Here is a 23,348-nt window from a genome sequence, read left to right on the forward strand (position 1 = left end):
TTCTTATATTATTCTAATTATGTAAGAGCATAATTATTAAAGTCGAAGTCAAACATTCTTTATTTGTGTGGACCTATATTAACGAGAGATTACAAGGCGTCAAATATATCAAGAAAAAAATTAAAAACTATTATAAAGCTAAATTTTGCTCTCATGGAGCCTTTACCTACTCTGACAAATCAAGACTTAAAGAAGAAACTAATAATAAAACTATTTAACTGTCCTGCAATGAAAAGCTTGATCGGGTACAACACCTCAAGTTATTTTAGAACTTGATTTCATTAAGGGACTCTGAATATCAAATCGCTTAGGTATCTAAAGTCAAACGATTCTGAAATGTCAAGTGGCATAAAGTTGGGACTAATAAATAACCCATTAAGATAGTAGCGCCCTCCTGTCAATGACATACCTGGAACGATAGAGTATCGGACAACTAATAAAAATGCTTTGTCCTAAATGACTGACGGATATCGTAGAGACCTGAAAGTTGGAAGGTGTGTTCTTTGTATGACGTAGGCATCCGATTTTCCGAAATGGGGTCAAGAAATGAAGGGGGTGAAATAAGGGGGCAAAGTAATAATAATAAATATTTTAATAATAATAATAATAAATATTTATTCACTTAAACAACCCAGTAATTTACAATAATATAAAGTAATTAGTAAAATTATGTTACTCTAGGGTTAGTTTTAATTTTTAGTGTCACAAAAACTTGGACCCCTGACCCGGAAACTAGTAAAAAACTGTATTATCAGGGTCAGTGATTCCTCAAACGGATTTAATAAAAAAAAAACACAGGACAGTGTTTAAACAACCAGGAAGTGGGTTACTGAGTTACATAAAAATTATTAAGATAACTAGGTATACAAGGAGGGAAAAGATAAAAATAAAAACAAATCATTAATTACCAAGGCCGAGCTGCACCATCCTACCCTGACTTTGACGAACGTCAAAAATCTGTCAAACTCCATACAAAAAGCACTGGTTATTGTAACTGTTACGGTCAAAATAAGGTGGCGCAACCAAGCCCAAGTATACATGAGAGCATATATTTGTTAGTGTGAATGTGTTTGTATGTGTGTGGTGTGTGTATGTGTGTGTGGTGTGTGTATGTGTGTGTGGTGTGTGTATGTGTGTGTGTGTATATGTGAGTGATGAATACTACGTTCTTTTATTTATTTATTTTAGAAGATTTTCGGTGTCTGCATAGGATAGGTTCTGGAGATATGTTGTGGCATTCTTAACCACTTCATATCTATTTAAGTTGTATATGGATGTGAATTTATGCAGTGTATTGTACAGTTTACAGGAAAGGGCATCGCACTGGCGTTTTGCAAAAGTCGTTCTACAAATTTTTAGGCTACAAACTTTGGTAGTAGAGCGTCTCTGTGAGAGAATGTTTGCATCAAATGGAAGAGTAGCGTGCTTTCGCAAAATGCACCGAAGAACATACAATTGCCGTACAGACAGGATCTGGCACTCCGCATATAATTGGTTAGTGGGGTATTGAATATGCTTCTTGGTCATTATTTTTAGGATGGCTCTCTGCGCTCTTTCTAAGTTTAGCATAACAGTTCCCCCAGCTCCACCCCAAATTGGGATACAGTATGACAGAACCGACTGACACAGTGCAAGATACACCATTTTAACGACTTCGGGCTCAGCCAGGTGTCTTATTATTTTAAATATGTATGTTAGTTTTCTTACTCTTTTTTTAAGGGCTTCAATTTGATGGTGCCATTTTAGATTGGAATCAATAAGGATACCAAGGTATTTAACATTGGAGACAATACGAAGGAGGGGGCAGTCACATTTATGATTGGGTGATGAGCAGGTATGTATCACAAGGTTGGATGCTTCCGGTGGTGCAGACGTAGTGGAGGTTATGGAAAAGGGGAGGACCTGCGTTTTCTCAACATTCAGCGTAAGTAAATTTTTTGTAAGCCAATTAGATACAATTTGTAGTGCATTTTGTGCAGACTGCCTGGCACTCTCCCAGTCATCACCATACACCACGAGTGCAGTGTCATCGGCATACACGTAGACACCGCAGTTTTGTATATTAAGCTTACATAATTCGTTGACGTAGATTTGAAACAAGGTAGGCCCTAGTATGCTTCCCTGTGGGACGCCATAACCGATCTTCTCCAAATCGCTGACATGTGAATCGATTCTAACGCACTGTGTTCGATCCAGGAGATAGCTTCGAAAAATGGACAGTTCACGACCCCGGATGCCACAACACTCCAACTTGTTTATTAGAATGGGAATGGATACCGTGTCGAAGGCCTTGGAGAGGTCAAGGAATATTCCAAAACATTTATTTTTATTGTCAAGTTTGTCCACAACATCACTAGTTAAGCTAGCGATAGCGTCTTCTGTGGAGATGCCTGCTCTGAACCCAAATTGATTTCTCGCTATTATGTCGTATTTATCTAAAAATTTAACCAGGGAATTATTAAGAACTCTCTCCAAGATCTTCGACAGGACCGGTAAAACCGAAATCGGTCTATAATTAGACACTGCTCCCCTATCTCCTTGTTTATATATGGGACTAACAACTGCTCTTTTCATAACCCCAGGAAATACCCCGGTACAAATAGCTAAATTGCACACATGCGTGATCGGAGGAATCAGGACATTTCTGGAGGATTTGATAATAGATGGGGAGATTCCATCCCAACCAGGGGCACAGTCATCGCGGAGGGCACAAACTATGCGTTCTATATCAGCATGGTCAACTTCAAGCAAGGCCATGGAGTTAGGTTGAGAAACTGTTGCTAATGCGGATACTGTAGTAGATGCAGTTATCTTAGACGCCAGATGACCAGCCACGCTAGCGAAGTATTTGTTTATAGAGTTTATTGCAGCATGAGGATCTTCATGTACGTTGAGAAGGGCACTTGGGGGATCCACCCGTCGGGTGGAGTTTGTAACTTTTTTAACTACATTCCACATAGCCTTCGGATTTTTATTTGCCTTGTTAAACTCGCTTTTATAGAAGTCACGTTTCAGTTTATGTAAAAGATTGTTGAGAAAGTTGCGATATCTGACATAGGTTACCTTGTTAATATGGTTGTCTGGGTCTCCGCGAAATTTTTCATGGAGCTTGTCTCTATTTCGCATGCATCGAAGTAGACCAGGAGTGATCCATGGCTTCAAAATTATTTTTTTTCTCGGGGTTTTTATTGTTTTGGAATGAGCTTTTATGGTGTTACTAATCTTAAGGACTAGTTGTTCAGCGGCCTGGTTCACATCCTTGGCACACATAATTGGGGAAAAGTCGGTTTCATCAAGGGCCTTTTTTATAGCATCAAAGTCTACTCTAGTTGCTGTCCGGAGTGGTCTAGAAACACTGTGTGAAAGCGCATTGTCAATGCAGAGCATAGTGGGATAGTGATCAGTAATCGGGGAATCAAAAACAAGAACCTTGGATGCTAAGTTCGTTCTCAGAAGAATGTGATCCAGGCAATTGTTTGCCCTGGTGGGAAATGTGTGAGTCGGTAGTAAGCCCAGGGCTGTCACAGAAGTAAGGTAATAGTCAGAACGCCTATCCGTATTATTGGCTTTGATATCGATATTGATATCACCTAATAAGGCGATATTTTGAAAAGATTCTAGGCCAGACATTAAACTATTCAGACTAGTTATGAAGTTGGTTATGTTTGAGAAGGATGGGGATCGGTATATACCTATAAGTGCGATTTTTTTATCAATAGCGCAAACCATACAATTTCCATCTTCAAAGCTGGGTTCCCATACAGTAACATGTAAATCCCGCTTGGTATAGATCACAACTCCGTCGTTCTGTAGTTTGTTGTGGGAAGAATGATATGAACTATAGCCGTCAAGTTGCGGTATCCCAGTCGAGTCCTTTAGCCAGCATTCGCTTAATATAATGATATCGGTATCAAGGTTCATAAGACTAAGAAAAACTATAAATTGATCGAGGTTTTTATTTATACTCCTAATATTAGCGTGTATAATTTTATAATACTTGCACGGATCACCTAAAATTTGGATACATTCATTTGGTGAACACTTAAAGGGGCTAGCAACGTTAAACGAGTCCAGTTCCTTTGTTACATTATTTAAATCGAATTTTGTTTATGTTTCTACGAGGATCTTGCAATGAAAAGGGGACCTGGGACTCAACTTGAACCGATTTAAAGCCAAGTATATAATCTTTTCTAAAAGTCTTGTAATAGAATAAATGGTCAGACTTAGAAGTGGTAAGTAGCATTTTAATGTGCATAAGATGTGTATGTGGTGTATGTTGAATGTTTGACATTAAGTGTAGATAAATGTATAATATGATTTGATTAAATTGTGTGTGTGTTAGTAAATAATGTAGTCGTTTATTTGGATATTTCTTTGTGAAAAAATATATGTGTGTTTGTTGTGTGGTGTTGGTTCTTACGATATCCTCTAAGATAAAACTCGAAAATAGTAGCACAGGTAAACTAAATACTAGTCATTGTTTGGGTTCTAAATCACGTAGGCACTGTGGGGTTCTGATTAGAATTTGTTTCGTTCCCGGATCCTTGCGAAGAAATATCCTCGAGCTCGACGACCAACAGAACATATATCCCTTCTGCTTGGCATAGACACGGGCTTCAAAGAACAGCTTTTTCATCGATGGTGACAGGTGTTCATCAACGTAAACGGGTTTCTTGTCACCAGGCAGGCCAATGTGCTGGGAATTGAGCTTGTCCGCCGGCTTCCTCGATTTGTTGAAGTTGCGAACAGAAGTCAGTATGTCGTGTTTCGAATGTACCCGGCTAAATTCTACAATAATATTGCCATGGGAGCCAGGTTTAGAAGGTCCACGATGGATATCTCGTACATCCTCCGACTGAAGGTTGAAGTTTATGGCACTCCCTATTTTGGATACAGTACTGAGGAGGTCAGCAGTAGTCTCTTTTTCATTTTGGGGAATATTACGAATCTCAATAGTCGAGGAGCGAGTCATCCGCTGTAGCTCTTGGATTCTTCCCTCCAAGGTAAGTAAATAGTCTCGGTTTTCAATTTTTTCCCTTTCCAACGTCTTTATTTTGGATTGCATTTCTTCATACTGCGTATTTATAAACTCCAAGGATCTCTCAAGTTCTTGATTTGACTTTTGAATGTCGGAGCATTTTGTCTTGACTTCTGTTATGTCAGATACGAGCTTTTTAAATATGGAATCTTGGTCCGACTTCCACTGAGCAAAAGCAGAGTCTTGTTGAGTCTTCCATGAACTGAGCATGTCTTTAATTTCATTCGTGAAAGCTGTGTATCTATCGGGTTTATCCGGTGAGTCGGTACACAGGCGCTTGCTCCTAACCGACACGTAAGATCTTTCAAACTCCTGGTCCATTTTAGAAGGAATATCAGATTCTGACTGTACCTGTATGTTTGCAAGTGAGTTAGATGCATTAGGTGAGCGTTGAAGTGGCATTTTATCGTCCTAGGTGCACCGCAACAATTTTATTTCCACACGAACCGAAAAGTTTGTATGGGACAGTGATTCTTTGGTTCAATCTACTTGAAATTTTGCTTAACAATTCCTTAATATTATAATTTATGACAAACGTGTAAAAGGGGTAGAAAGTTATTTTGGGAGTCTTACTGCTTTTGATTTAATTACTTTTTATTTTTACAAGTGTTTGAAAACTCCATGTCAGATTGCAATCAATGTCAAGTGAAATCTCAAATTGAAATGTCTCAATTTCAATGAGGCTCTGCATTTATTCCTAGAATTCCCCTAACACCGTCAAATTACCCTTTCGAATTCAAGACAGTGCAGTTTCCCATCAAAATCTGCTTCGTAATGACTATAAACAAAGCTCAAAGTCAAACTCTAGCGACCTCTGCATAAACTCCCATGAGTGCTCAGAGCGGGTGCCTGCGGCAGGTAACCGCGTGTGATGCTCATAGTGATTTTCAATACAGAGCCCCGTACATACGTTTTACATAAATTATGGAAAGAAAACACCCAGACCAATACAAAAAAATATGTATGCAATTTTAGTATGATATTTTTATTTATTAATAAACAAAAAGACTGAACAAAATTGATGCGTGTACTGATTAATGTAATTAACCACATGCAAAGTTTCGTGAATTGCAACAACTATAATTTATTATCCAAGCTCTAAATAATCGCTACTAAGAGTAACTGATCATAAAATGTTTTTCCAATCGCTCAAGCTCCCGAGGACCTAACGATAGGTCGGGTGACGTAATCTTGAAAATTCCGGAAGGTCGGGTGACGCCACGACTCTTTGAACCGTGTTTACTTTGGCAGTTATATTTTATATTTATTCGATTCTAAAATATATTCCCAAAAATTCTGAAAGTTGTTTTAATTTGTATCACTTGGATATGATTTGTATTAGAAAGTGCTGTGAGTGTGACGCTTGAACGGAAGGAAGTCAACCTAACCTAACCAACTGGTATTTCTATACTGTGTAGCCGCGAGAGCTCTTTGGCGCGCTGTCTACGGCGAAGTATTGCGCGCGCAGATTTTGACAGCGCGAAATACCTACTTTAGCAGAAATACCAAGCCTTAAAAAGAAATTGAAAACGTAAGACGTAACGACATTCACACTGTCGCTGTCACATCCTGTAATTAAAATAATTCAAATTTAAATGTGGAACAATGGAACCTTCCGTTGGTTCCGTTTTTATTTCAAATCAAATTGCATTCTGGAACACAATATTCCGCCTTTGTTCGAATCGTCCAGCCAATTCCAGATCGGGTGAATGCAACTGGCTAGAGGCAGCCATTGTAGGCAACCTAATTATGCTGGTTCGTCATTTTCTCTTTATTAATCAGCTCTATTTTCTTCGAGAGACAATATAATAAGCTTTATTTGACAGAATTGTCCGTTTTGTGTTCAGTTTCACATCTTTACATACAACTGTCATGTCAGAAACTATTAACCATAGATAAAATCTTTCCATGGCCAAAAGTTAAACTTGAAACTGTATGTAGAGTTAAAATCAACAAATAAACCTTTAATAATTTCTTATCTGGCATTGACATACAAAGGGTCTTTTTCGTTAACAAAATAAATCATGTGAAACAAAGCCTACACGTTTTCCTACGAAACACGAGCTACCGCATCATTATTAATAATGTTAATCAACTATCAAAGGGGCACGGTTTTCGACATGTCGAAAATAAAACAGGTCAATCCCTCGTAAATCATAAGTTTGGGGGATAATCGCGTAATAATCGGCGATACGCCCTAATGGCCGACACAGACCGAACTTTCGGCTCGCGCGTGTTTTGTTTACTCCTGTCAGCGGCCGAACGAGAGGCACCGGCTTTTAACGGCCGCGCGAACTCACTTAATTGTAACCCTAATTAACACTGTAATGTCTTTAGAACAAGACATTTCCAAACTCGAAAAGTGGACCATAAAAATCGTGTACCTAAGTGGTTTAAAAACAAAAACTTTAACATTACTGATGGTAAAACATAAACAAGCAGCGCCATCTGACGCCTAATAGCGCAACTACTGAAGCAGAATCCTGCTCCATTTATGACACTAACGAGTCCACCCGCATCATCGCCTTATGAAATTACGATCGCTTTTAATTTATGGCGTAATTACTAAGGTATTATTACAAACGACAAAAAATTAAGCGTCTCCCACTTAGAAAGCGTTTGAAAAACTAAACAGCAGTTTAAGTGCGTTTACGCTTTAATAACTTGAAAAAAGGTATCGTGAAAAAGGCTGAGCATTCGCGCAACAATGTCCTGGCGACGCCATCTGTCGGCGGGTAGCGGCACTAGGGTCAGCCTCGCGCGGAATGCCGCGGCCGCTTTGACGGCTTCCGACGAAGCAATCAGACCTCTTTACGGGAACATTTATGTTTATAATACCGTGTCTCATTATATACTTTATGATTTTATACCTAACCGACTGTTCGAGATAATAATACCTAAGTAATTGTTACGGCTCACCGCGTAAACGACCTGCGCGAACGAGACGCACGACACGCGTCCCTCTCGTCTCTATTTTTGTTGCGGTAATTACAGTTTTTATTGTTTACTCGAATACTTGGATATCTTAACATTTTTTGTGTCTAATATTGGAGGTTACAGAGATTAAGTCCATAAAAACAAAGTCAGGGATATCGGGCGTGACGAACGTATCTAATGGAACATATTGACATTGAAGCGGTTTGAATGTTTGGCCACGATTTAACTATTACACAAATAAATGTCTTTTTAATGTTGACATAAACCTCTTCGGGTTTCATAAAAAAGTAATCACAGTTAACCATAACCATTGACCTTCAAGTATTTCCGCATTAATCGAGCTTTAAAAAATTAATCCCTTAAAAATAATTGTTTTCTGCCCTGAAATTGATCGCTTCAGTTTTAGAACGCGGCTGTACGCAGCTTATGTCTTTGCCTAAAGCACGCAATGAAATGTAACGCTTTGTCTATTCCCGCGCATTTCCGTCGCAATTTACTTGAGTCCCGAAATAAAACAATTAATTAATTCGCGGAGGTGTTGAATTGCAGCCGCTGGACTTGCATTATTATTAGATGCTGGCGCTAGGGTTCGCGGATTAAGGACAATGACTTGGCGGACATTCCGCGATGACAGATCGAAACCACGTCATTGTTGCAATAATAGCTAAAGACTTACTTCTTTTGTCCAGTAAAGAAAATACAGGAATAAGAGAGAATTCTAAAACTGAACATTTTTAGTAACGGTTGTTAATTAAGACTGTTTAATTTAATTCTCAAATAAATATCTTCGGGTAGCCCTAAAATTCTAGAGCACGACAGTCAAATATATTCTCATCCTCATGCATTCTGTGTAAATGCAACAAATTTATTATTGCGCTAGAACAAGGGCGCGCGATCGCGATAATTTAGCGCGGGCTTATTTTAGCGGCTATTAACCGCTAATTGTCGGGGGCTCTCAAGGCGCTTTGCTCCCTTTACTCAACCCAATAAACTAAACTTTGATTCAATGACACTGGAACTGTTTCTGGCAAATTTCGAGAAAACCCTCACAACTTACGCGAGATTTATTGTAGACAAAAATTACACTTGCAGTTAAATACCAAAGACAATTGCATCGACCACTCAAGCCGCGTCAATTTGGGCGCGAACTCCGCCATTTTGTTTACACCAAGCTAAACTGTTTAATATGATATTAAGTGCATCCTGACATATTATTCGTCGTAATTAATAGCGCGCGTTTCCTTGCCGAGTGCGGGGAGTATATCACGGATCTGTCCCGCAGGATGGCTTGTTTAAACTGTCACATCGGACGCGATTTGTGACCGGCCATTTTACATCTTTGCTCCCTGTCTTGCATAATTAGTAAGGATTTAATGCGAGCTATGAAGGACTCGTTGTTTCGCCGTGAATTCGCTTAAGGTGAGATTTATAATGGCGGGGAAATTATTAATCGGTGACCGCAGTGCACGTAATTAAAATGCGCTTCGATAGCCGCCTCGCCTTATAGTTAATTAAAACTGTTTATTACGTCACGTGGACGTTATTTTCCTACGTAGAATACAATTGAGCCCGTATAAATAACGAGCTCGTAAATATTTCATTTTGAAGCTTTTGAAAGGCACTAAAGAGATCATTTTATTTGTGAAAGAAAATAGTTTGGTACTGGCTGAGGGGAAAAAGTTGACGCGTAATCAAGATTTTAAATTTCGAACGGCAAAAAGTGGGACGTCTAATTCGAACCATAAAGGCGGTGCGTGTTTTTTTAGTGGCGAAGGCGTCGTTCGCTCGCGTGTCGGTTCGCAATCAATCGCCCACAATCAATAACGCGGGGTGCAAATCAATGCACTAATAACGGGTCGCGGTGAAAAATCACTCCTTTGTCACGGCACCGCTCTCATTAGGCGGTTATTATTTTTAATTTGAAAATTCGAATCAATCAGCCTTCATCGCTCGTGTTTGAGGCTAATAATTTCATATCAGCGACTCTAGAAGGTTGTTGTTAGTTGAAATAAACAATTTATTGTCAGATTAAAACCTCTAACAACCGCTATTTTTCTTCATTTGACAAACGAGACTTCCTATCAATAAATAGCGGTAGTCGCAAAAGTACAAGCGGGTCGCCTATTCCACTAATTAAATGCCCTGTCGCTGTCAAAGTAACAACTTTCTTTTAATTTACTGTCCAATTACTATCTCTTTCGATATCTTTACTACCAGGCAGGTGGTTCGAAATTAATCATCGACATTTAATTTTTGCAATTGAATTATACCTTTATAGAGGCAGCAGGGCAGCTGTGTGTCAAACCAAAGTCTCACATTCTGACCCTCCGCCTGCAATTTCTTCGATAAAGTAATAAACGATGCTCGTAAAAGTTTCACAAATATTTTCTAACGAACGGTAAACACGCGGTCAATAACTAATAATGACATAAAACGGTTTATGGGCAAAGGGCACAGACCTCGGAGGTTTACGAACTATTTTTATGAAACAATTGAAAAAATCGTAACGCATTTTATAACCTTATCGACGCGACTCTACATAAAGCAAAGGGTCTTATCGCGTCAAATGCCCTTTTAAATCACAACCCAACTGCTTTTTTTGTTACAATTTTCTCAAAAAAGATCCTTCTAAAGTTCTAAACATCATTTAACTTTTCATACGCATTCACTTAATATTTCCTCAAAGTAAAATGTAAATGCAAGCAAACTTGATCAATATCGATTCTCGCTTCGCCCGCAGACGATCAGGTGCGACTAACCGCGTTAGCGACTCGTAGTTAGCGAAATTCGGTTATTTCGTTAAAAAACTTTGCTATGCTATCGTTAAAAGTTACGCGGATAAGCTCCCACGGGCCGATACGGTAGTGATGCTTGCACTTTCGCGATGCTCTTCTTTTGAATTTCGAATGCTGGTTTGAATTTTTAAAAGAAAAACTGTTCTGTTATTCGAATACTTGTCTATGTTCTAATATTAAATTATTGTAGACTGCATTACCACGTAGTTGTTATTGAAAATGTAAGATTAAAATACTATCCATTATCTTAATTGACAGAGACGAGACGTGCACAAAAATAAGAATAAAGAGAAATAAACTTAAAAATCCTAGACTTAAAAGATTTTCAAATAAACTACGAAACAATTGCAATAAAAAGACAAACATTTGACTGCTCCGAGATTGAAGAGCATGTACCTAATTGAATTACTCCTTTACAAAATAAAACTGGCAGTCGACAGCGAACTGAAAATATTTGCAACGGCCAACTGAACCGTGAACAAAGTCGTTGCAGCACTATGGATATGGCGGTCCTCTGCGGAGCTCGCAAAATTGATTATTGAATCTAGTTACGAACTAGCGACGTCCGCGCGACGAGTGCTCTTAACGTTTTTACCTTTGCCGCGGGGATTTTTGACAGGGACCGAGGGGAAAGACAACATTTTTAATCTATCGAAATTTTTACCAACCCACAATCGCCCTGACTTTTTATAATCTGCTAACTTTTAGTTGAAGGTATTCAAAAGAGAAATCATTCAAATTTTTGAATTTCGAACGGCGAATTCAAATTATGACACTGGCTTCATCTAAGCAACCAAAGAGAAAATGCTTTTGTTTTTTCACGGTCGCACCGTCTCGAGAATCCCCTCGCAGCCTATGACACAATGTAATGCGGACATCAATGATGAGTTCCCAACACGCAGGGAGTTCTCGGACTCCGAAATTGTCATGCATTATCATTATGAGAACGAAAGTACCGCCGCGTTTACTATGTACCGTGGTTTCCTTGCTTCTTGGTACCGACTTGATAGATGAGAAATGAGCGGTTTTCTCAAATCAAGAACTTATGTGACAGTATTTTTTATTACGAAAATACTTTCTATATTTTTATTTTCTCAATAGTTACGGACAAAATGCAAGCGCTTCGTAACTTTCTTTTGTCTCTGGTCAAACTTTGACAGTAATGAAACAAAGGGTGAATCATCAGCCTTATAGAACAACTTGTAACTTGGGCCCTATCATCGCTTCCTCTGGAATCAATTGTGGCCGCGCGATTGCAATCTAGCACGCGATGCCGATCAGCGCACGCACCGGCCGAAGAAACGCACGCAGCGGACTTTTTACCCGAGAGAATTATTGATCCCGAGGGAAGCTTTCCGGGATAAAAAGCTCGTGTCATTACGAACAATAATTTAGTATCTTCTAATGTAATCCAATTAGATTCTAGAAACTATTCAGCTGTATATTTTACAATTAATTACAGCCTGAATGTTTTTAGTCGGGTATAATAAACCAGAAAATATTTCTTCAACGTTTAGCCAAATAATGAGAAACGCAATACTCATTTGTACGTTTCATCGCTACGACACGTTAGCACCTAATTTTACCAGTATGCCTTATGCAACTATTTCTTTTACCCCGCATTTGCAATTCAAACGAGGCGTTTTTTCCGCGGCCGCGACACTTTCGAGCGGCCCTGACGTCCGCGCGCGACGGCGGCGCGCATGCAAATGACATCGATCTGCCCGTGACGTACGCGCGCGTCTTACCCCTTTCCGACTACCCGCCACCACCTTGATTTACAATCCCTGATACATTACCCTCACAATCGGACCTAATTATATAGCCAACTTTTTTTCACTCTGTCACAGTGACACGATAATTTAGGGCACCACCCCCTTACTTTCCAAAGCCTCTGAATATTCATACGGCAATAGCAATCAATAACAGCTACAAAGAAATAGTTTTCGCGTGCGCGCACGCGATATAATGTCGCATAAACAAATAATTTCACCGTTTTTATGTTGTCCCTGAATCCACAAGTTCGCTGGTGTCCCCGCCATCGGCGATGCCCGATAATAGTTCCGTGACCGGCGCACATTAATTGCGTTAACAGTTTTTACTCCAAACTGGCATCCATCAAAAATGCACATCGTAATGATGAAGCTTTGAAAGAAAAACAATTGAATTCAAATGGTCGAACACCGTTTCCTATTCAAACACCTTCTATTCCTATGGTTTTTACTATAATTGCTAAAGCACACCCAATACTTCGCGGGAGCTTCCCGCCCAGCGCGGCCATTTCAAGTGACGTCTCACAAGATGGCGAGTTGGCGCGAAACGAGCGCAATTTTTGACAAAACTCCGGGGCACGTATCGGTAATTTTGAACGTGCGACACACGGAATAACAAAATGTCTGCGAGAAGATCAAAGGCATTAATAGACGTGTGTTGAAATTTATCGACGTCTCGTGTGTCGAGTCGAGGATGAATTTGGAATAAACTAAATAATTGGTTATCGCTGTCCGCAGCGCGCGGCGCCTGACGCACATATTAATTTGTTTTGATCGCTTATTGGCATAACGGGTATTCTCACACCCGAATCCTTCGATTACAACTTTTTATATCGCTTCATCACGCATTCAGGATCGGTGCGCACACTTCCAAACAACATAAATTAAAAGTTTTTATATTTCGACGTGCCTATTCAATATTAATTGACAATCTGTTGTAACAAACAATTCCCGGAATGAACTGAGATTGTCCGTATTTTCATAAAAAGCTAATAAAGTGCTTAAACTTCGACGTTTTCTCTTTTTACCGAGATCCGCCTTGCGGAACCATAATTACCTAAAAGCTTAATAGAGATCGCAAGTACCAGTTTAGCCGGACATTTAAACTGAGCCGGCAATTATAACCTCAAATCACGTTTGAAGGATTATTGTCTAACGTCATTACGCCGAAAGTTGAAAACATTATGGTCATACGAGATACAATCAAAGTGCTTTGGCGGCCATTTTGTGGATTTATTTAGATCACGTCGCCTTAGTCATAATGGCGGTTTCATAAAAAATCAACTAGCCGCGTAAGGACCGGCTGTCGTACTGTAGGCAGGTCGCGAATCGGAACGTGGGAAATGAATGACAATGACATTTCGAAATCGAAGGAAAACTGTTTATTTAAACCTACTACTTAACATGTATTCGAAATATAAAGTATTCGAAAAGTAAACGCTGAACATCATTTTGGCCAATAAATTGGAATCGATAAAAGCGACAGCTTTTTCAATGTGAAATTATAAACTGGACATTGGCTACGCTCAAAGCTCTGAAAAAGGGGAACCTACTCGAAGCTTTAAGAAAGAGTTACTACCAATAAGTTGTATTATTTCCTAAGTACTTTATTTGAAGTAAGCTCTATGATGCAAGCTTTCAGACTGTTAATAAGTCTGATTTCAAAAGTTTCCGCAGGCCAGGCCTAGGTACTCCATCCTGGAGAATTCACCTTCGAAACAAGTAGCTTACTAATTCCAGGCGAGCTTGCACAAAATTACAGCACACTAGCATCGTTAGTACACAAAGTACCTACTTGTGGAGTGCTCGCACGCAAACCAGAGAAAGGCGTTGCAAATTCAATTAACGTGACGACACATCGTGTAATTGGTAATACACTGACATTCGTTAATTTGACGTGTAAAGCCAACATTCGATCACCTAGCACGTAGACTTCTCTAGAGTTAAACAAGCGATAAAGTTTATAGACACGCTTGAAACGAGTAAACAATTTACGACCGAAACGTCACGTGATCAAAAAAGAGAAATAAATGAAGAGCGCCACATCTTTTCAGAAAGGGCTGAATTTCAATCGAAAAGCTTATTAATAGGTATGGTATGCAAACCGCAAGTGCGTCCAAAATACACATTTTCCGAGTGACACCTTAAATCCGCTTTTAATTACCAATAAATAAAATTCACTTTACATACCGATAAAAGCTGAGCGGTTCGGAAAACAACTTTAGTGCACAGCATTATGGTTTTTATTGTCGATTAATCAGGGCCTGACTTTGCGTGATTCGTCGCATCTAAAATTAACAATATCAGAATAAACTGAAATCGCTAACAAACTGTCGGTTTTAAAATAAAATTTAAGGAGACGATAAACTCTTTGTGATTCCTGTAATAAGTAATAACGTTTCTTTTCTTGGAGTTATTAAGAAACCGCAGGGAAATTGGATATTGCTGGAAATCGTTTGTTGAAGCCACGTTACAATTTGTTTGGATAAGGATAAGGCACAAAAAACTGTCAGCAAATCAGCAAATGAAAATACATGCAACACTCACCATGATCAGCATCACGTAGTCTCTCCAATGCAGTATCAGTCACCATCTAAAATAGAAATATATAACTGTATTGTAAGTCACAGAAACTTTCAAGGTACAATTTAGGCAGTACTGTCTCTATAGGAATCAAAGTTCTATAAACGACTCAAGAAAATTATCAAGTGATCATAGTCTGATAGCTTTCTACAGAAACATAATTAAGTACAGGTGAACACTTCGATAATAAGTGTGACCTGAACCTTACAGGAGATAAAGTATTCACGGTATAAGTGTTGGATTTCATGCATAAAACGGCTGTTGTCTTAAAGGCCGCCATTTTGTTCGGCGATTATCGTTTCGCAGATAAGATGACGGAATGGGGCCGTCAGCTGCTGCATTGTTTGTTCTACGCCAAATTCTTTCGGCAGCCAATAAATACGTTGATATGTTTACAAACTAGCTGAAATTATGTTTGTCACATCAAGTACTTGGCATTTCAAGAAATCTAAATAAGGCCAGCCTCAAACCTCACCTAATTAGACAAAGGCATTTACGAAACCCTATAACCTTAAGCACTGAACCTAATTATTTCTTAGCCACAAACGAAATGTGAGCCATAAAACTAAAAGCTGAAAACAGATCAAAAAGCGAGCGCTATACATCAGCCGCATAACTGCTGATCCGAGATATCCTTACTAATTAAGCTGGCAATTAAACAAATGCACCTCATCAGCATCAAGCCGTTTCATTGTCTACAGACAATATGTTGACAGGATGAACGGCAGCATGGCGGAGTAACTCCCGTTGTTTATGGCTGCGCGCGCGCAGGATTACGGGCTTAGGCGACGAGTGGCCATGCCCATTCAGCGATTATCTCTGAAGCTATTCATCGCTGCGTTTTAATGACTCGCCTAATTTCAATTGTCTTAAATATAACCGTGTATTTATTACTTGGCAAGAGTTTAAGGAGGGCGCAGCCGAATGAGAACAGCTAACACATGGTTGCAAAGATGTGGACGAATTATTATGCATTGATTGAATGATTGATAATGCCGTTCGCGTAGATAGATCACTTTGAATTTAGCACACTGCTTGATCATTTAATATTTTATTTCATAGAGTTAGAATTAACTAAGTACATATTTTTATTCTTGTAGGTGGGTGATTCCCTGGTTATACTCATTTAAATTCATATTCACGTCTTGTCAGTCAATACGTGTTTAAAATATTTAATAAACATTAAAATGGACATAATTATCCTACTGCTAACGCTAAACATAAGACACAATTTCGACAGTTTTCACCGCCATTTTCCTTGATAATCGCAGTTTTAACGCGGACACGAAACGTCCTGGCCGTTTTGTTTTTGTAACCTCCAGTTTTGGATCGCATCAAGTGTGCGCACGCGCCTATTCAGCTGCAATTAAAACGCAGCGCGAGTTCAAATATTGTTGCGATATGACAGTAACGGCCCGACAATTGCCACGCCAATGTCGCCCTTATTGAGTTCAAAGTGACTAATTAGATTTCAAGATGGTATTAACATGGTTACTTTAAACCAGACTTTGTCTTAAGTTAAATGATCGCCTCAAAGATACGTCGGTTTGAAGTTAGTTATTATAATCCTGAAAATAAACTTGTAATAAAGCCAAAGACGCTACACATAGAATGTCTAGGTGTTGCAAAAGTTCATGAATCAACATAAAAAAGTCCCTAGATTTCATGAGGTCTATTGATTTGAAAATCTTTTTTCTATCAGGAAAAATAATTGTCATGTTCTTTACTCATACTACTATTGGGAATTCCCTAAACCGTTTTGATTCAAAACGACTTTCATCTGACTGAGTCATTCTATACAAATACTAGCACATTTTTTGATATCCGGAAGCTTAGTCTACATTACATACAGACGGTGACACGTCAAGCCAAACACTATGAGGTCTTCTGTAGTTGTGATAAGTTCGATAATGCAACAAAAATGTATAGTCTGATGTCTTTTCGACTTCGTTACTAAGGCTGAGTTGCACCATCATACTTTAACTTTGACAAACGTCAAATATCTATCAAAATCCATACACAAAACACCGGTTATCATCATAGTTACGGTCAAAGATAGGTGGTGCAACTCAGCCTTAGTGTGCATTCTTAAACGTCCTTTAATAGCGTAGTTCTATTCTATTCTATGTATAGTTAAGTCTAGCAGTTCCTTTTCCATGTCTAACCGTTTCTCTTCTTCCAGTGGGAACAAAAGACGGCACCGGCGCGAGCTTCGGCCGACCTGAAGGGGAGGGTGACGAGAGACTCGCGCACATCCTCAGCGAGGCCTCGCACCTCATGAAGCCCTCAGCACCGACCAACGACGACTCTAGAAGCAACGAGGACTCCAGCTCGCCAAGGACGCAGTGCCCTTCGCCGTTCTCCAATAAGGTTGTTACATATTCATTCTTTTCTTCTTCTTTTTCGTGTATTTTTTCTCGTTGTTTTTCTGGGTCTTTTCCCATTTCGTTTGGGCTCAGCCTTCGGTTCTAAGGCTACAAGACATTCATTACTGTTAAGTTATCAAACACTAAATACATCTGCATTTTCTATACCGTATGATATAAGTAGGTATTAATCGTTGAACAACAATTTCGATACTTCTAGAGTTCCTCAATTTACTCGTAATGGTTTTTGTCATTCTTATGAATAATGTATATGAGTTTGTGTCTTGAATACACACAATGCCGAATCGGTGACTCAAAAGTCAACGATTAGGGAAATAATTATGAGGAAAACATTCAGACAAATCTTTCACGAGTTACGATAATTCATCAAATTAATGTTGTAAAGAAATATCTTAAATAAAAACTTTCTTTTTCCAGGACTCGAGTCAAAATAGAAGACTGAAGAAGTACGAGAACGACGACATCCCTCAAGAGAAGGTGGTCCGCATCTACCAAGAGGAGCTCGCCAAGATCATGACGCGCCGCGTGGAGGACATGCGCCACAGCCGCGACGGGTTCCCCACGTAAGTTGCTCAAAAATCAATAGATCATTCAATCATCAACATAAAAATGAAATGTTTCCAATCTTTCAAACGAGAACAGCAAATCTTGAACTAAAGTGTAGCGTGTTTCCTCCTTTTTTCAGCGGCGGGATGCCGCCACACATGGAGCGGCCGCCGGAGGACATCCGCATGGCGCTGGAGGCCTACCACCGCGAGCTGGCCAAGCTGCAGCCCGGCGGCGCCATGCCCAGCCTGCAGCATATTCAGGGCATGCCACCCTTCCCCAACCTGCTCGCCCTCCAACAACAGGCCATGCAGCAAGCCCAGAACCAACACATGAACGGCTCCGGCGCGGTTCAGGATCTCTCACTACCTAAAGATAAAAATGCCAAAATGAATGGAATGACTGATAGCGATAAGGATAGACCAATGGACGCCGAAGAGGCTATAAGGCATGCGGGTAGCGCGTTCTCGTTAGTGAGGCCGAAGTTGGAACCTGGACAGCAATCGACGGGCTCGTCGGCTTCCAGTCCCCTTGGGAATGCGATTTTACCGCCGGCGATCACGCCCAACGACGATTTCAGCAGCTCAGCGGCGGCGAGTCCACTACAGAGGATGGCTTCGATCACGAACAGCCTCATCTCCCAGCCGACCAACCCGACTCATCACCAGCCCCCGCAACGATCGATGAAAGCCGTGCTTCCCCCCATTACTCAGCAACAGTTCGACCTCTTCAACAATCTGAATACTGAAGATATCGTCAGAAGAGTGAAAGAGGCGCTCAGCCAATACTCCATCAGCCAAAGATTGTTCGGCGAGTCAGTGCTAGGACTATCCCAGGGATCAGTCAGTGACCTACTGGCGAGGCCGAAGCCCTGGCACATGCTGACGCAGAAGGGCAGGGAGCCATTCATCCGCATGAAAATGTTCCTCGAGGACGACAACGCTGTCCACAAGCTGGTCGCGTCGCAGTACAAAATCGCGCCGGAGAAGCTCATGAGGACTGGAAACTACAGCGGAGTACCTCGTAAGTATTTTTCATTAAACACGTCATCATCTTATAATGACACAATTTCTGTAACTGGATAGTTAACTAATGATTTTCTTTTTGTCTCCTTCCAGCATGTCCGCCAAACATGACCAAGCCGATGCCCCCGACGCAGAAAATGATCTCAGACGCGACGTCCCTGCTCAGCAAGATGCAGCAAGAGCAGCTGCTCGGCCCTGGCCACCTGGGCCACCTGGGCCAGCCCACGCCGCTGCTGCTCACGCCGCCCGGCTTCCCGCCGCACCACGCCGTCACGCTGCCGCCGCAGCACCACGACAACAACAACAAGGAGCGCAAGCCGCCGCCCCCGCCGCAGCCGCACCACCCGCCCGGCGTCATGCGCAGCCTCCACCAGCACATCTCCCCCAGCGTGTACGAGATGGCCGCGCTCACGCAGGACCTCGACACGCAAACCATCACGACCAAAATCAAGGAGGCCCTCCTCGCCAACAACATCGGCCAGAAGATCTTCGGCGAGGCCGTGCTCGGGCTCTCGCAGGGCTCCGTCAGCGAGCTGCTGTCCAAGCCGAAGCCGTGGCACATGCTCAGCATCAAGGGCCGCGAGCCCTTCATCAGGATGCAGCTGTGGCTGAGCGACGCGCACAACATCGACCGCCTGCAGGCGCTGAAGAACGAGAGGCGCGAGGCCAACAAGAGGCGGCGGTCGAGCGGCCCCGGCCAGGACAACTCCTCCGACACCTCGTCCAACGACACCTCCGAGTTCTACCACTCCAGCTCGCCGGGCCCCACCTCGGGCGCGCCGTCGGCGAAGAAGCAGCGGGTCCTGTTCTCCGAGGAGCAGAAGGAGGCGCTCCGACTCGCCTTCGCTCTCGACCCGTACCCGAACATGCCCACTATAGAATTCCTGGCGACGGAACTCGGCCTGTCGACGAGAACGATAACGAACTGGTTCCACAACCACCGCATGCGGCTAAAACAGCAGGCGCCGCACGGCCTGCCCGCCGAGCCGCCGGTGCGGGACCAGTCGTCCGCGCCCTTCGACCCGGTGCAGTTCCGGCTGCTGCTGAACCAGCGGCTGCTGGAGCTGCAGAAGGAGCGCATGGGGCTGGCGGGCGTGCCGCTGCCCTACCCGCCGTACTTCGCCGCCAACTCCAACCTCGCAGCGCTCATCGGCCGCGGGCTGCTGCCGCCCGACGACCACGTCAAGGACCAGAGCGGCGGCCTGGACCTGTCGATGCCTCTGAAGCGCGAGCCCGACGGCGACGACTTCGAGGACGACGACGTCGAGAGCAACCTCGGCTCCGAGGACTCGCTCGACGACGGGGAATCCAAGACTGAGCCGAAGGCGGCCTCCACGCCGGCGGGCCGGTCGAGCCGGCGGAAGCCCGCGGCGCCGCAGTGGGTCAACCCCGACTGGCAGGACGAGAAGCCGCGGAATCCTGACGAGGTGATCATCAACGGTGTTTGCGTGATGAGGAGCGACGACTTTCGGAGGGAGGCGGAGGAGACCGTGCGGGTGGAGCCGGCGCCGGTGGCTCGGGACGGGTCGCCGGCCGCGTCGCCGGCGCCGCGCACGCCGCTCACCCCTCACACCCCGCACACCCCTCACACCCCGCGCCCTCCCCACACGCCGCCCGAAGACGTGCTCTCAGAGGACAAGATCAAGACCGAGACGGAAGACGACCGGTGGGAGTACTGAACGGGCGAGTGAGTGCGTGATCGCGACGGACGCTTATTTATTGTTAGCTAGTGAGGCCCGACGGCTCGATGCGAGGCCGGACACTCTGTACATACCCTCGGGCCGAGGAAACTTTACGATACAAAATTGCATTTTGCTTTAATTTTTTAATGTAGAAACGAGGCGTACCCTGTTAGGTACAAATATCTGAGGTACTTGTTAAGTTGAGGCTCACTTTGTGGATTCGATTGTTGTAAATAAATATACCAAATATGTATCGAAGCGTGTGAGCCGTGTACATACGTAGCCTAGGTGTAAGATACGTTGCGATAGGGGTAGCAGGTCATTATTGTTAATGAAATTTTAAAGTGCAATCTGATGTTAATGTAAGCTATGATCTATATTGACCCCAGTTGAAAAGTATTATTATGTTTATATGAACCGGTGAGGTTTAAAATATTATTATAATCGGGTTATAAGTTTATAATTAAATTATGAATGTTTATTTTATACTATAGTATGTTTTCTGTGCATTATTTTATAGCCGATGGGACCGCTCAAGTTTGTGATGCGACTGCTGCGGCGTCGCCTGCACTGTATTTGTTTTCATTTCTATTATTTTATATATTTTTAGAAAACGTACAAATTTAGAGACAAACGTATACGTTTATAACTGCTTGTGGTTATAGTTTTTATTTTATTTTAGCAATAAATTTGCTTTTAATCTTATTTCAGTTATTTTTATTTTATTTTCGCTTTCTTCCCTTATTTCCTTCTCCTTAGGGTAAAGTAAATTGTACATTATAAAGGAACCATACTCCTTGCATCGAGTTGTACATAGTCGTACTGTCTGTATATATCTAAGGAGCCGTGTAGGTAGAACGTTAGTTACCTAAGTAGGCGAATAGTGACCCCCAATTAAACTTCTAAACGGTATAATTCATGGATAATCCAAAGTATTGTCAATCTAAAGTGTATCCAAGGAAATGTATCTAAATTAATCTCCATATGTCTGTAGCTTTAGGCCCAAATATTTCGGAAATTTAATAAAAAGACAATTTGGATAATTTTTATTCGGGAAAATGAGATGACACTCTTTCTATTTACAGTTTTAGGAATACCGAACTTCATACATATCGATGTTTATATAACGAATAAGCTAGCCTAAGTTAGAGTGTAATAGTCAATATTAAATTAAAATATTAGGCTGTCTAACAGTTGTCGAATCTTTTAATTTTACTCCAAATACCGTTAAGGGAAATTTTTTAACATTTTAAATAAATATTAAAGCTTCCAATATTTAATTTTATAGACTCATTTCATAGCTTTTGCTTTCGAAAGAATATTATATGTATATGAATATTATATTGTTGTTTATATTGTGATAGATGTCTTGGATATTTTGTACGAAATAGTTATCATTGTTTAAAAAATCACACTGTTAGAGAAGTAAGTAATAGGAAACGATCAGGAGGTGTTCATTCGTTAATCACAGAAGAAACGCTAGAAATGTCTATAAAAATTGCTAAGAAGTAGCTCGGTATACTACCCAATTTCGAAAAGAACTGAGCAACGTTGTAGAGCCAAAGGAAAATTATTTTGATCTTGTTTGAAGGCCAAAGATAGTCGAAGATGTTGTGCTAGAGTGAAAAAGTAATTTCGGTCATAAAAACATACATAAGTCAGAGCATATTTTTTGTGATAACAGTGGGGGTCTAGACAAAGTGCAAATTATAATCGCAAACCAGTCGAAAAGTGGTCGAAAAGTCCCTTTTTTGTATGGAGTTTTGACGGATTCGATTTTCGATTCGATCAAAAAGTGCGTTTTGTCTAAGGGGGCTGCTCACTTAGATCAAAACGAAACAAGAAAACATACAACGCCTAGCAAGCGTTAGCGAGTGTAGAAAGCTTAATAGCATCCTGTCTAGGAGTGAATAAGTATTTTACGAATTATTTACGAAGATAGAGTTTGTTGAAGTACTTACAAAATTTCCAAACGTCTTGTTATTCTATTATTCTACGTACTGCAGCCTGTATCTATTGATTGTTACGTCTGGCTCTACCTAGTGCCCTGTACATAAGTAATGTAGCTCCATAGACGATTATCATACGTTATCTCCATTATAATAATGATAGAATTAATTATTATAGCGGTAATTATTATTGTTCATATCATAATAATAACGATGCTGACACATTGTCTTCTTTCCGAACAATTTCTAAAGTTATTAAATTAAAAATAAAGAAATTGCTAATCAGTGGTTTGTTTTATTCAGTAAGCGATAATTTTAAGTGAGAGCTTTAACAAAGATCCGATGATATTTAAAACAATACTTAGGACCTACTAAAATACAACAGCAATACCAAGATGAACTCGAAAACTTTCCAGCCACCCACCTAGAGAAAAGCGACGATACAAAAATAAAAATACATACTCCTAATACAGGGTGTTAGGTAAATGGGTATATGAGCCGACACTAGCCCATGTTAACATGGGCATATAAATGGTATGGTGAAGTCAGAAAATTGATATCTTCATTTTAATTATTTAAATTTTCATACAAATCGGATTTTATAAAAATTATTTTGTATGACAATTAAAAAAAA

At 41.1% G+C, this 23,348-nt stretch overlaps 1 protein-coding gene across 1 annotated transcript in view; it reads left to right on the forward strand.

Moving 5' to 3' along the window:
• The window catches only part of LOC135082550 (homeobox protein cut), a 45,517-nt gene extending 24,047 nt beyond the window's left edge, over positions 1 to 21,470 (forward strand). Inside the window, exons 4-7 of the mRNA XM_063977349.1 lie at positions 17,308 to 17,495; positions 17,930 to 18,075; positions 18,198 to 19,081; positions 19,177 to 21,470. Coding sequence (XP_063833419.1) covers positions 17,308 to 17,495; positions 17,930 to 18,075; positions 18,198 to 19,081; positions 19,177 to 20,762 — 2,804 coding nt within the window. The 3' untranslated portion in view covers positions 20,763 to 21,470. The remainder of the gene's footprint in view (positions 1 to 17,307; positions 17,496 to 17,929; positions 18,076 to 18,197; positions 19,082 to 19,176) is intronic.
• The last annotated feature ends 1,878 nt before the right edge of the window (positions 21,471 to 23,348 follow it).

Source organism: Ostrinia nubilalis, chromosome 21 (genome assembly GCF_963855985.1).
Source record: "Ostrinia nubilalis chromosome 21, ilOstNubi1.1, whole genome shotgun sequence".
Taxonomy (NCBI): Eukaryota; Metazoa; Arthropoda; class Insecta; order Lepidoptera; family Crambidae; genus Ostrinia; species Ostrinia nubilalis.